At 37.8% G+C, this 15,353-nt stretch overlaps 1 protein-coding gene across 1 annotated transcript in view; it reads left to right on the forward strand.

Moving 5' to 3' along the window:
- Positions 1-15,353, forward strand: part of LOC134794718 (uncharacterized) — a 97,001-nt gene that overhangs the window by 16,833 nt on the left and 64,815 nt on the right. The window contains exon 2 of the mRNA XM_063766504.1: positions 2,934-3,090. Coding sequence (XP_063622574.1) covers positions 2,934-3,090 — 157 coding nt within the window. The remainder of the gene's footprint in view (positions 1-2,933; positions 3,091-15,353) is intronic.

Raw genomic sequence — 15,353 nt, forward strand, 5'->3', positions numbered from 1 at the left:
TACTCATGGTGCTCGACGCGGTCCCAGTCCAGTACATGTCATCTTGAAACTGAAGTCATTGTCAATAGAGGTGACAGCAAGGTGTCATCTATTGGGCATTAACATGTCGAGCACTAGTACATTTACCTTATATTTATTTTTTGTTTTAACCAGATATGTTACAAGTTAAATATCATTAGGTATTGAAAATAATATTTGCACAAAGTAATTGTGCAACAATGCGCATTTTCAAGACCTATAAAATCAGTTAGATACACACTTTTTTATTGTCTAACGTAAAACTGTCCTACTTTAATATTTGAAAACAAGGACGATATTGAAAATAATTGTTTCACCATTAGGGGAGAATTTGTGTTACATGGTATCACTCGTCTACGCGCACACTTTCAAAGCGTCCGCCATTGCAGTGTCACAGTTTGTCTTAAGTGACATTCCCTCTGTCAAATATATAACTCTATGATCAAGGTAGACTCATCATCATCATCATTTCAGCCTATATACGTCCCACTGCTGGGCACAGGCCTCCTCTCATGCGCGAGAGGGCTTGGGCTATAGTCCCCACGCTAGCCCAATGCGGATTGGGGACTTCACATACACCTTTGAATTTCTTGGCAGATGTATGCAGGTTTCCTCACGATGTTTTCCTTCACCGAAAAGCTAGTGGTAAATATCAAATGATATTTCGTACGTAAGTTTCGAAAAACTCATTGGTACGAGCCAGGATTTGAACCCGCGACCTCCGGATTGAAAGTCAGACGTCATATCCACTCGGCCACCACTGCTCACGGTCACCACTTCTCAAGGTAGACTATTAGGTGTGTATAGAGGAAAAAATCTGAAAACTGGAAATTATTGATATTTCGATGGAAAAAAAATAATTAATACTTATAGATCACTTAGAAACTTGATATTTGGCATGATGGTAGACTATTAGGTGTATATAGAGGAAAAAATTTGAAAACTGGAAATTATTGATATTTTGATGAAAAAAAAATGTATTAATACTTATACACCAAAAACCTAACCCACTTCTAGATCACTTAGAAACTTGATATTTGGCATCCAGGTAGACTATTAGGTGTATATAGAGGGAAAAATCTGAAAACTGGAAATTATGGATATTTCGATGGAAAAAAATTGATTAATACTTATAGACCAAAAACCTAACTCACTTCTACTTAGATCACTTAGAAACTTGATATTTGGCATGAAGGTAGACTATTAGGCGTATACAAAAGAAAAAATCTGAAAACTGAAACTTTTTGACAACTGACCGCGCGTTAGCGAGGGTCTCTTTTTCAGCTTAGGCAAACTGCTTTCATGATGAATACCTACTATAGTAATGTCTGTACGAAAAGTAATGATATCCCAACAAAAACATAAATGTGAAATGAGAGCCAAGTTCAATATTAAGAATATGTGTCGTTGTTGACTCGCTGACAAAAGAATTGAGATCTATATGGGTGCCAAGTTCTGTGTTGTGTAGAAAATCCTGAAATTATAAAGGATTTATCTTGGCTAGTTTTTACGTATAGGCTACTTTTCTAAAATTTGGTTTGTTGGTAAAAGCTAGCCAAGTCAAATCTTTATAATTTCAGGATTTTCTACACAACACAGAACTTGGCACCCATATAGATCTCAATTCTTTTGTCGGCGAGTCAACAACGACACATATTCTTAATATTGAACTTTTCTCTCATTTCACATTTATGTTTTTGTTGGGAAATAGTTTAGAAATACTTGCTTACCATAAGTTGCTGACCAAATTTCAATTTCGGCTGACTAAATATATATTTTTGTTCATCAAAATAGAAATATTCTGCAGATCGATTAAATGACACCCAATACCTACACCCATATTAGTTTTGAGTTAAAGAAAGCAGTTAAGGTGGTGATACCGGTGCTCGACGCGGTTCCAGTACATGTTATCGTGAAACTTAAGAGCCAACGGGAGTGGTCATTTCTCCATACAAACGTACTCCTCGTTTTCCTCCGTGGTTTTTGAAGCTAGAGCAATGATTTTTTCAACACAGATTAATATTGTCAATATCTGTGTCGGACCGTTTTGCTTTTTTTGATATTTTTGTTTTTTAAGGCGCTAGAGCCCTTCAAAAATGGCCAAAATGGCCTAATTGACTATGCCGCAATGTGAGGCGTGGCATTCAAAACTGATATCAATTAGCCAAAAAAGCAAAACGGTTCGACACAGATAATTTCGTAATCATTTAGATTTCCAAATTTGGTTACGATTGGTTAAGTTTTGGAGGAGGAAACAGAGGAGTACGAAACCTCGATTTTTGAGATTTTTACGCAGGATTTTTCGCCTTGTCCTTATCGCACTACTTTTAGGTGCCGCTTACGTTAGCGAAACGGGTATATTTACCTAAAATATTTAAAACTCAGCTCCTGTTTCGTCTTAAGTCATTGTCAATAGAGGTGACAGCAGGGTGTCATCTATTGGGCATTAGCATGTCGAGCACTAGTACCACCAACTTATTAAGGTTTTTTGTTACCTACACGTATTTTTATTACGCGCTAGCATAATTAGTATTGCCACTTAGGCTAAAATCATTACAAGTTGAAATGTTTCTAACGGGCGTGATATCTTCGAGTGACAGACAGATGGGATAGGGCACTAGATTTAATATTAATATAAACGGTACGAGGTGAGAGATGGCACAGTTTGTGCTACAGTTATGTGGGTTAGCTTGTTTGAGGGCGTCGTTAATGTAGTGAGGAGAGATTTGTCAATTGGTTGGATAAATGTTGCATAGTTTTATAAAAAAATCATTATATGATGGCTATAGCGTATAATGATTGTTTATTATGTTTTACGATTTTCGAAGAGAGTTAGTAATACTAAAAACATAATGGGCTGATTTTCTATATCTTTATCTTTATGATGGTGTGATGACGTAGCGCGTTATGTGCAGGGCAGCTGTTCGTGGGCCGACGGCGCAGGGCGCTCGGTGCGGCTCACCGACACCTCGCTGCTCACGCTCAGCGAGGTCGAGCGACGGGCGCTACAGCAGGCTGCCTTAGCGAGGCTACAGCAGCTGAACATTGGCACCACTATCAAGATACCTGAAGGTAAGACTTGTTTGTTGCTAAAGGTAATATTCATCGCTGCTTCTGACGCTGAGCGAGGTCGAACGACGGACGCTACAGCAAGCGGCGCTAGCGAGGTTGCATCAACTAAATATAGGCACCACGCGAACTGTCGAGATATATCCCAATTTGGGAAAGTATCCGAGGCTGTTTGGTGCGTTGTGTCATACGACTATTGACGCTAGCTGTACATAAGCAACTGGATCAAATATGGCTTCTAAAATTTCATTATTTCTCTCTTTATTCTTAATAATGCAAGTTCAAATAAATGATTGGTACTAATAGCTCCAATAGCATCCAAAGTATCCAAATAGTTCGGTACGCCATACACATTATATGGTGTACCGAACTATTTGAATACTTTGGATGCTACCTTCTATATGACGCGGACTGTACATACCTTACCTAAAGGATGAAGACCGGGCCGCGCGGCCGTCCGACACATGTCATTTTCTATGACGGCTGATCGCGTGGCGCTTTCCATAGAAAACGAAGCGCCGGAAGCACCGGCCCGCCCCGGCCCGGTCTACCGTGAGTCATCCTTTACCAGTGTAAATATCTCAGTAGATATCACGGGTTCAATTCCCAGTACAGACTGGGAAAGTGTAAAGTGCAACATCGACCACGAGCCGGCCCGCTGAGTCTTGGTTTATTTTCGCGCGACCTCTCCGCGGCAACCCGAGTCCGTCCGAGCGGCTGAAGTATTTGTTGTTGCAATAACCGGGAAATTACACACACAGGGCAACATTTCCATCGTCTCAAACATTTATAATGACATCCTTATTAATGAAAACAATAAACACATCGTAATTATTTCGCGATCATTTTGTTGATTTTTAAAATAAAAGCCAAAAGAATTGAGAAAAGCAATTTTAATAAAGTGTCCCGGTTTTATCCATGTTGACAAAAAATGTGCACGCCTTTAATTTTTTCTTCATAATTAAACTGGGTTTGTAACTTTATTTTACGCAACACTCAACTTATTATAGGTATTTGAGACGGTAACTTATTTAAGTAAGTTATTTAACTTTAATACTATCCTTACTCCAAAATTAAAATGTTAGAGAATGCAACACCGCTTTAAGAACTTCCTTAAGGCTTCTTTTATGTATTTTTAATACCTACTACAGCAACTTTTTAAACTTGTCTATTTAATCTTCACCTTTTTATCACATAGTTATATGATGTGCTGACACATCCGTGACATGCATGTGAGAGATGCAGACACATCTCCCAAGTAACACAAAAGTAGCTGAATATTGTTTGAATAATAGAGCATTCCGTACTGTATGCTGAATAAGGTAGCTGTATAACGTCTGTATAAGCGCTTATACAGACGTTATACAGAAGGTTTGGGCGCAAAGTGGGCTAGCCCACGCCGCTTATTACTGAATAACAGTAATGTAATAGCTGTATAAGTGTGTGTCCACACATTGAATCGCTGAATAACACTTGTATAGAGGCTGTCAAAAGCTTCTATACCACTTTTAAACCAAAGTTATCCAGCTTTGTATAGAATGACTCAGTTAGTCACACGTTATGCAGCTTTTGGTTCAAAAGTGCATTGTTACAGAAAATATATTCAGCTATTTGTGTATGATTTGTCTTCCATTTTAATTTGTGAACTCGTGTCAAAGTGTAGTGTCTGAAGTGAATACAAAATAAGGAGGACATTACCCATATATTGATTTGATGTTTACATAACATCAATTTCATTGCGCATGCGGCTTTACTGTTAATATATATATACATTTTATTTAAAATTTTAAAGCGCCGCGTAAATAATGCACTGTTTAGAAAGTAAATATAGAAAATGTAGTACTCCACTTTTAAATTTGTAATTTTTTTGCGGTGTTTATATGTTTTAGTGATAGGAAATGTACTTTAACAAGTTATGCTACGATAAAACTAGTTTTATAAATGAATATAAATGGGTTTTTCAGTTCATTTTAAATTCCTATTTAATTTTAGAGGTTAGAATATGAGCAACCGTAATGGCGTCCGACTGTGCTGAATATAAGCTGCTGCCACAGCTATTATGTGCTAAATTTCTGAATAGGCATTCACATTATTCGCGTTACTAAGCTACATGTTAGATAATAATGGTTTTAGAACAACAAGTTTTGAATAACATCAGTATAATAGTAATTGTTTTCGCAATCTTAAAGCATATTAGGGTTCTATACACAAATGGTAAAAACCACATAGATCCTCACTAGTTTGATGAGAAACATTATAGGTATGTAACACGGGCAATATTCAATCCTACTTCCTACTAATATTATAAACGCGATATAATATTTAAATTATATGATAAATCTGGGGGCACGGCAGACTACACAGTTATTTTTTCCGTTATCAGTTCCGACAAATATGTAGTAGGTAAAGGTATACGCAAAGATGTACGAAGTGAGTACGAAGATGTGTATAGTATGAGTATGGTGTGGTTACGAGTATGGTATGAATATGAATATGGTATAGGTGCGAAGGTGCGGGTATATTAGTAGCGGGTATCACGGGTATGAGTATAAGTATAGTTTGGTATGGGCAGTATTGTTTAGGTATGAGTACGAGTATAGTGTGGGATGGGTATGAGTAGACCCACTTGAAACCTAAAAACAGTCCGTTCAAAATCGACAGGAGAACCGATTTCGCTATATTTTAATGGGGGCGATTATGTTATTTTTCACATACCCAGTCCAGTCTACAAGTTTTTAATGCAACAATATCAATAACTAGCATTTGCCACCTTGCTTGCAAACTAGCAACAACCTTAAATGGCCATTGGTAAACTTTATCTCGTTGCAGTAAGGTATGCAAATGGTCAGTTAACAGTGTTTACGATGGTAGCTAGCAATTGTTTTACGTCATTAAAACGACAATGCATCTTGTGTAAAATAACCAATCGAAGAGAATTGTTAAGAAAACTAAACCTCGATTTTTTAAATAATGGTTGGATTAAAGAATAAATACGCAAGATGCGTTCAAAATAAAATAAAACCCCCTCAAGCTCAAAGCAAACAGGCTCAAGTAGCACTGTTGACCGTGTATAAACTTATAAAGCTACGGAACCCTCTCCACCGCGCATTTGTTGATACTAAGCAGTAGTTTGAATAGCGCTGCTCATTGCGTTCATTTTGCAGCTTTTAGCAAGAAAAGATAGTATATGTGTACTAAAATCGCTATAACTTAAGTATAAGTGTTGTTTTAGTATTTATTATTCAGACGTTATGTCTATAAAAGCCATAACTAACCCATATATGCAGCTACTTAATAACAAATAATATGTGGATTTCATTACAGCTTCCAGTAATAGCGTCCACCTTTATTCAAAAACTAGCATTAAAACAGAAACTGCAACCGCTTTTATACAGTTGAAAGTCTTCACCGACGCTTCTTTTCAGCATTTAGTAGCCACTATCACATTTTTCTTAATATTGTCTGCTTAATATCTCACGACACAAAATATATACAGCTAATTGCTGCTAATGCTGCTATTATGCAGCTTTTAGTAACCACAAATGCTTTAAGCTGAATAATGTCTGACTAACTGTGTAAGAAATAAGTATTATTCAGCTTTAATATGCAAAACCGATACTATGCAAAATTTATTCAGCATTTAGGCCCCACTAGGCCCACATATTTTCTTATTCCGAATTTAGTAATTTCCACCGCTTATACACAAAATTTATGCAATCTTAATTTGAATAAGATGATAATTTTACTCTATTATCCTGCTTGTGTGTTACTTGGGCTGTGCTTAAGTCCAGCCATACATTGACACATTTATCTGCCAGACATATAGCGACAGATCTAACGCATAAATCTGCACGTATATTAGCTATTCCAAAAGGTCGTACTGATCCCGCAGGTGACCCAGTCCACAATGCTCTATAAATACGCTGACACGGTGACAAGCTTTCCAAGATGGCGACCAAATAAATGTTCTTACGCAATGATGACGCGGCCGTGACGTCACGAGAGCACTCTAGAATATTTGATCGTTTTTTTCTTGCTTTTATCGTTAGACAATTGACCGCAGACGTCGTAAATAAAACGTACATTGTTCTTTAAAAAGTTTTGAGATTATTTAAGGCAGATTGTGACGTGTTTGTGACGTCACGGTGTCCCTAAATAGAAGATAGGTACGATACTGCTTTTATCTTTTTACGATCGAGAATGGACCTTCTGAACTTAACCGTATATTCAACAGCAGTTGTGTATCAACTTAGCATTGTGATTACTAAAATTGTTATTGATTCAACTTAGGGAATAAATCAAATAATTGTAGGTATCTATTAAATATTTTTATTTGTATTTCTAAGTAAGTCACACTACTATTTGAATTATTTTGTAGTATTTTTATAGGTATAGAAATGATCATAAGTCTAAAGAAATGTCTTTTACAATTTTTTTGGTATCTGACGACCAAGGACCGAAAGTTTCAATCGCAAGTGCCGCAAAGACATAACTACTATATAAATTTATAAACTAAAATAGATGTCATATAGATGCTACTTAGAGAAAAGTGACCAAGCCCTCCATTGGTGGAGGCCGAAAGCGAACCGGCGTCTTCAGCGCGGCTAACGCTCTAACTTGCATTTCTACTTCTAAATTAAGAATTAAGATGTCTACATGTGTATGTAGACAATTACATAAGACTGTTTATGTTACTTTTATACAAGCACCCTGTACCCAAATACTTGGCATCGGCAGTCTATAGTACAAGTCACATGACATGTACAATTCTTATGTTTCTAAATGAAAAGCCGATCTTCACAAGAGACATCATTGTCCGTAAAAGCTTTTTCATTTAGACGGATTATAATCTATTATTTTTGATAGAATCTGCACGTAGGTGTCTTAATTGATTATAGTATTTTGTACGGTGCTGTGCGTTTGTGGCAATAATTATAAACAATTCTAAGTGTGTGTGTCATAACTGGGCTATATTTACGTGTGTGGGAGTATGGGGAATTCCCTAAAATCGCCAAGACTTGGTAAGCATTAGAAAATAAAAAGTATGAAGTAGTATGAAAACAACAACAACACAATACCTATACAAGCAGTACAATTTTCTCTGCTTTGCCCTAAGGTTGACTGGTAGAGAATGCCTCATGGTATTAAGTTCGCCTTTTGTACACTAAGTTATTACTTTTGTGCAATATAGTATAAATAAAAATAAAATAAAATAAAAACTACTTCTAAGCTTACTCTTGTAGGCGAATTATGGATAAACTTGATCAACGTGATAAAATAAGTGTCGCTTGCACCACTCGATTGACACTGTGTTTATTATGCTATCAACTCGACAAATACCAGCAAAATATCCATTCAGTCGGCCTATCCAAGGTGACGATCGCTTGCGCTTCGCCATCGAATCGCTTTGTGTCTCTCTATCACACTTCCATATTAGTGTGACAGTGACAGTTGCGTTTGCTACGGAGCGTTAGCGATTGGCATGTTGTTTACAGGGCCAGGGGGTCTAGCCAAGGTGACAGTCATTTATAGAAAACGCTTATCGAAACTTAAACAATTTATGGAAGTAGTCACGTGTGACTTTTCATAGCATCTGTCATCCTGTCATTTTGTTTTATGATTTTCGAAGATCACTATGTTTTAATAGGGGATATTACTGCAATGTTCTGCCGCCAGAGTGCAGCACTACCGACTCAGTAAATTCTTAGACTAACTTATACATACTGTGCCTTAAACTGTTTTTGACAAGTTTTCACAGACAATAAAATATGACATTGATGCATCAAGGCGGTTTGTTAAAAAGGGCCTACCGCGGTTAACGCGAAAATCGAAATTTAGTTATCTGCCTCTTTATCGCTCGAATATGCAAGAGTGATAGAGAGGTTAGATAACGAAATTTCGATTTTCTTGTTTCGCGGTAGGCCATGTGATTGACGTGTGTCAATGTGGTTTGTTTACTGTATGTGCCACAAAGGTGCCACCTACGCAGAGCTTTGCCTAATATTCCCTATTTAACGAATGAGTTTTTATGAGTGACAAAGAAGATATGGATTTGTGTTTAAATTTTCGAACTTTTTTTTTTAGTTTTATGTTATCTAACGATGTTGACGTATTTTCAGTCGACTTTGCACGTTAAGCGTTGATTGATTGATTATAATTTAATGCGCAATCAATTAGTTGTTTACGCATGACACATAGTATTAGAAATGCAGTGATTTAATTGTTTGAAATTGAAGTAGCTTTTTGCGTATTATTTAACACAGGAAACAAAAGTGATTATTTCTTAACTGCTAGGCATAGCGAAAGTTTTGTATTACTTAATCTTCTTAACATGAGGAGGTTTTTTTTTTGTTTATTTAGAACACAAACAGTCGTAATCAGCATATTACATACTTTGTACACAATGTACCTACACAGACAATGGATAATAAACAAATAGACCTGGAGGGTCATTAGTAGATATAAAAACAACGTTAACAAGATAAGATAGGTTAAAATCAACAAGTTTAGTAGTTCCAGAATCATCATTCGCTTGCCCTTATCCCATTCATTTGGGGTCGGCGCAGCATGTCTTTTTGTTCCATACCTCTCTCTCGCCCGTCATCTCATCATTCACTTGCGTTCGTTTCATATCATCTCTCACGCAGTCCATCCACCTTTTTCTCGGTTTTCCTCTCCCGTTAATTCCCTCCACATTCATTCATTCATTTAGTAGTTCCAGAATAATCACGGACAGTGAAAACGGGCCACCTGTATAAAATTTCATCATCAAATCATCTGGGAAAATTTCAACTGTCTAGCTATCACGGTTCATGAGTTACAGCCTGGTGACAGACAGACGGACGGACAGACGGACATCAGCGGAGTCTTAGTAATAAGGTCCCGTATTTACCCTTTGGGTACGGAACCCTAACAATGATTCATGTCATTTAAAATGGCATGTCTAATAAATGTGATACGGACATATAATTCAATGGTCACACATATTAAGGGTCATATTTGACTTGTTACAATGGCAGATCGACACATTGCTGCTCAACGGTTTTTCTTCCTACTTCTTCATTGTTATAAACTCTATAATACAGAAAAAACAGACATCACATCTGATGTGCATAACAATTTTCGACGTTAAACAAAAAACTCGTTTAAAGCATTATCAAGAATCCAGGCGTAGGCGATGCTAAGGCTAGTCTTAAAATAAAGCTAATTCTTTAGTAACTGGGCTGAACTCTCTATTAATAACAACATGTAATCAAGCTGGTTCTGATTTGATAATATGATATGGTTTTGATATTTTGTTGACCTTGAGTCGCATAAATAAGTGCGAGCGAAATGCCTTATGAAACGACTCCTCTACCACTAAGTAACACCAGTTTGACACTGATATACAGGTTGGCCCATTTATATCGGTCAGTATGGGAAAATCTGAAACTATAAGACATACGACGATCTCTTCTTAGGAACCATGTCATCGATTTCAATCACAAGAAAAACTGCATTCATAAACTACACTACTAAACTACACACTACTTTATACTAAATAGTGTTTAGTTTTAAGTTTATAAAATACATATGTATGTTAGTCTGTAAGGTATTTGTAATATGGGCCTTGTTGCCTGATTTAAATTTATAAATAAATAAATACATTTAAAAAAAATGTTTACTCAGCTCGGGAATCGAACCCGGACGTTATGAAAAATAAAACTAACTCTATTTTTATTTAGATATCGATTGTGTAGGTCTTAAGCAGTAAATAGTAGGTAGTATGAAACATGATGTCTGAAATTAATAAAATGCATTGTTTTATTTTAGTAAGTTTTCGAAATGACCACCATAATTTTCAATACAATTTTCAACTCGGTTAGGTAACGATCTTACTATTGCGTTTTGTATCTTCAGGTGGTGAATTTGCGTTAAAATTGACTCTATGGCTGCTTTAGGTCTTCAATGGTGTCGTAGCTTGTTTTGTACACTTCATCCTTAAGGCGTGCTTTTCCCGTACGAGCTAAGCGAAACAGTTTTTTGAATCCATCGGAAATATAAGAAACAATGTTTTAAAATTGTGAAAAAAAAATATCTTATACTTAAGGATCTGGCAGATATGTTTTGGATCTCAAAAACATGATTAGATAAACTTTGCTCGATAGAAAAAAATTCCAAAGTTACGCCTTTTTTTAACAATAAATCAATCTCAGAGCTACAATACAAACTTTTTTGACTTGTTTTTTACATAAATGTATAGGTAATAAGATAATCTAGATGATTTGGATCACTTTGCCTCGGTAACATCATTAAAATAATTTCTATGTTTCAATACCTACTAAATCCGCAAGCGCCGTCACTCGCGAACGCACTTACGCCCATGGTATAATAATATACTCCGCCTGGTACTCCATTCCGAGATTCGCGTATGACCTAACTGACACGCGCCTACGTCATCATGCTGTTTACAGGTTCTCAAACTTTGAAATGTGGGAGAATTTTAACCAACGGTGAAAATTATTTTAACGGCATTAATTTTAAGTTATTCATGTAGAAACATAGTAAAATAAAACAAATCTAATGTATTAAATTAAACTTTATTTATCTATACAAGACAAACGTTTGAAAAACTAATTCACAGTTAATCAATAAACGGTGTTCGACACTTTAAGCAATTTTCGTTTTAATTTCTTAGGGGGGCTGCTTGCGTTAACAAGCAAACATAGAACATAAAATTTTATCATTAATAGTAATTATTGTCGATAATTACGTATACATACCATTTTTACATATTGTTTTCAGTCCACAATAGCGAAGCCATTCATTGGCTACGGATTCATTATTCGGAAACGTATAAAATCTGATTATACTGCCCTTTTTACTCCTACTCTTACAGTTCCGAATAGAACAGCCAACCATTTTCGTAACAAAACATTAATTACCAAGCTTACGACGTGAAAAGTTTGGAAAACTCTGCGACTGCTGACACTGAGCGAGAAGGAAATAACAATTAACACGCGTTCGACAAGGATGACGGTTAGGGCATGAAGTTATCTAGATCCGAATTGTCAAATGTCCTCAGCGCTATCCTGTGTTGCCAGTAGTATAAACAGAATTACCCGAAAGTCTGAAATTTCTTTCGTGAATTGGAAGACGACTCGTCGATTGCTAACGAGTAATTAAAAATGACGTGTTATTGTAAAATTTAAGCTAAAATACATATAAATGAAAATTATAAAATTATAAAGAAATATTTTAACTTATTAACCATAGGTATAATGTACCCATGTAACATGTTATGTTGAAATAAAGTGGCAATGTTATTGTGACGTAATCGCGTTTCACTCTGGGAATGGAAGACCATGTTTTATTAGACCATGCTTACGCCCTCTCATGGTATAATAATATACTCCGCCTGGTACTCCATTCCCGTCTTTTCTAGGTCACCTAACTGACACGGGCCTACGTCATCATGCGACAGCGCTATATGATAATATGCGATAGCGCTATATATAGCGGCCATGTTGTTGTGACGTAGGCCCGTGTCACTCTGGGAATGGAAGACCATGTTTTATTAGACTATGCGCCCTCTTCAGTCGCGCGGCAGCGCTTGTAGAGGACGGACCTGCGTCAGTGTGTTCCGCGCGGTCACGTGATTTTACCATTTACAAACAATGGGAAACAAAGCATATGAAACGTAAGAAAAAGTCACTAAGTGCTATAAAAACACACTTTCTGATAACAGAAGCATCTAATACTTTACGAGGTGCTTGAAAGCGCCTAGCTTTCCTACATCAACAGTTAAAATATTTCAGTATTTTCACTAGGTCAGCAACCAATTTCAATGTAGGTAAATAATATTATATTCCTAGGTAATATAATTGTGAGTATGTAAGTATGATATATTTACAGTATTTTAACTTTTAGTGATATACCTTCGTCCGATCTGCAAAATGATTATATTCCTTCGTGCTCTTTGACTCCTTTGAAAATCAGAAATTATTTATTTGGATTGATACAGTATGGGGATGTTACAATATACATATGTATGTATAGTGTTACGCTTTTAGTATGAGGGTGCCGAAGGCGCCCGGCTTTGGATCACATGCAACGCGCCACGCCCGTCAAGCGTGCAAATTCATCATCATAATCATAAATTTAAATAAATATAAAATATCAAATTGAAATAATTGAAAAAATTACCCTAATAGGCATATCGCAATACAATTATTTAAGAACTAAATACATATCACTAATTTTAATATTTAACCACGGTCGACATGAATTAAATATAATTGAGAGTTCAAGGTGCCTACAGGCAGTTCATCTTGCGCTTGGTTGTATTAGTCTTGTTCGAGAAACTGAACATGGTGAAAAATAGAGATAATACTCCTAAAAATACGTGTGATACCTCATTAGATTCGTCATAATGCCTAGAAAAATGCATTCGAAGCACACACAAAATATCAAAAGTTATAAGCAAAAAAAGGGGGAAAAAGTAGAGATCTTTAATTTTCCCAATATCTCAAAAAGTATTCATACTGTGCGAGATGGGTGGGGGGTGCTCGACCAAATGTCATAGAGGGCCCCAAGACAAAACAAACTGCATTTAAAATTTTTCAAAATGGCCGACTTTTTTTTATGTTTTTCAAGTTGGTTCGAGCGCGCTGAGATTTGGCATGGCGAAAGATAGAGGCCTCTAGATTCCTATGAAAAAAAAATTTTTGGAAAAAATCTAAGATGGCGGAAATAATGGTCATTTTAATTTTGTATGGCAACTTTTAAACGGCGCGAGATGGGTGGGGGGTGCTCGACCAAATGTCATAGAGGGCCCCAAGACAAAACAAACTGAATTTAAAAATTTTCAAACAGGATGACTTTTATTTTTAATTTTTTTCAAGTTGGTCCGAGCGCGCTGAGATTTAACATGCGGCGAGCGAAATCCAAAATGGCGGCGGACACGGGCCAAATTAAAATTTCCAAGTAGGTTAGGCGAGCCCGAAGGGCGAGCTTCAGGCTGGGAGGCCGAAGGCCGACCCCGCGGAGGGCCGTCAGGCCCGGAGCTTTATCTCGAATGTCCAAGCATGCTCCACCCCCAGTAATTTTGGGCGAGGCCGAAGGCCGAGCTGCGGGAATGACGAACAAAGCAAAATCCTATACAAAAATTGTGTTAAGCGAGCCCGAAGGGCGAGCTTCAGGCAGGGAGGCCAAAGGCCGACCCCAGTGGATGGCCGAAGGCCCGGAGCCTCCACCCCGACTCCCAAAACGCGAGGCCGAAGGCCGAGCTGCGTGAATGCAGTTCCTCCAAACGTCCTACAAAGTCAACTTTCTTGATAAGCGGAGCCGGCGGGCCGAAGGCCCGACGGCGAAGCGTCAAGGCTCGCGAAGGCCGAAGGCCGAGCTCCGCGTTGGGCCGAAGGCCCGAAGCGTCACACGTGAGGAGGAAGTTGGAGCTGAAACACGACCCAATAGGACAAGTTACGATTTCCCAAGCACGCGAGGCCGAAGGCCGAGCTGCGGGAATGAAGTTCTCGCATGCGGATCTTTTCTTTCTATCAAAAGTACAACTTTATTTATTTCTCCCTTTGGAAAACAAACTACTACACAACAATAACAACAGCAGGAATGGACTGCTACCAACAATGTGGGTTAGGTTAGGTTAGAACTGCGACCCTCACAGGAACAGACTGCTACCAGAAAAGTGGGTTAGGTTAGGTTAGAAATGCGACCCTCACAGAAACGGACTGCTACCAGAAAAGTGGGTTAGGTTAGGTTAGAACTGCGACCCTCACAGGAATGGACTGCTACCAGAAAAGTGGGTTAGGTTAGGTTAGAACTGCGAACCCCACAGAAACGGACTGCTACCAGAAAAGTGGGTTAGGTTAAATAGGTTAGAACCGCGACCCTCACAGAAACGGACTGCTACCAGAAAAGTGGGTTAGGTTAGGTTAGAACTGCGACCCTCACAGGAATGGACTGCTACCAGAAAAGTGGGTTAGGTTAGGTTAGAACTGCGAACCCCACAGAAACGGACTGCTACCAGAAAAGTGGGTTAGGTTAAATAGGTTAGAACCGCGACCCTCACAGAAACGGACTGCTACCAGAAAAGTGGGTTAGGTTAGGTTAGAACTGCGACCCTCACATAACCGGACTGCTACCGAGCTACAGGAATGAAGTGCTCGCACGCGGATCTGTTTGTCCTAGCAAAAGTACAACTTTGTTTCTTTTTCCCATTGGAAAACAAGCTACTACGCAATTACAACAGCACAAACAACAGCAACAAC

The sequence above is a fragment of the Cydia splendana genome, chromosome 11 (assembly GCF_910591565.1).
Source record: "Cydia splendana chromosome 11, ilCydSple1.2, whole genome shotgun sequence".
NCBI classification, from domain to species: Eukaryota; Metazoa; Arthropoda; class Insecta; order Lepidoptera; family Tortricidae; genus Cydia; species Cydia splendana.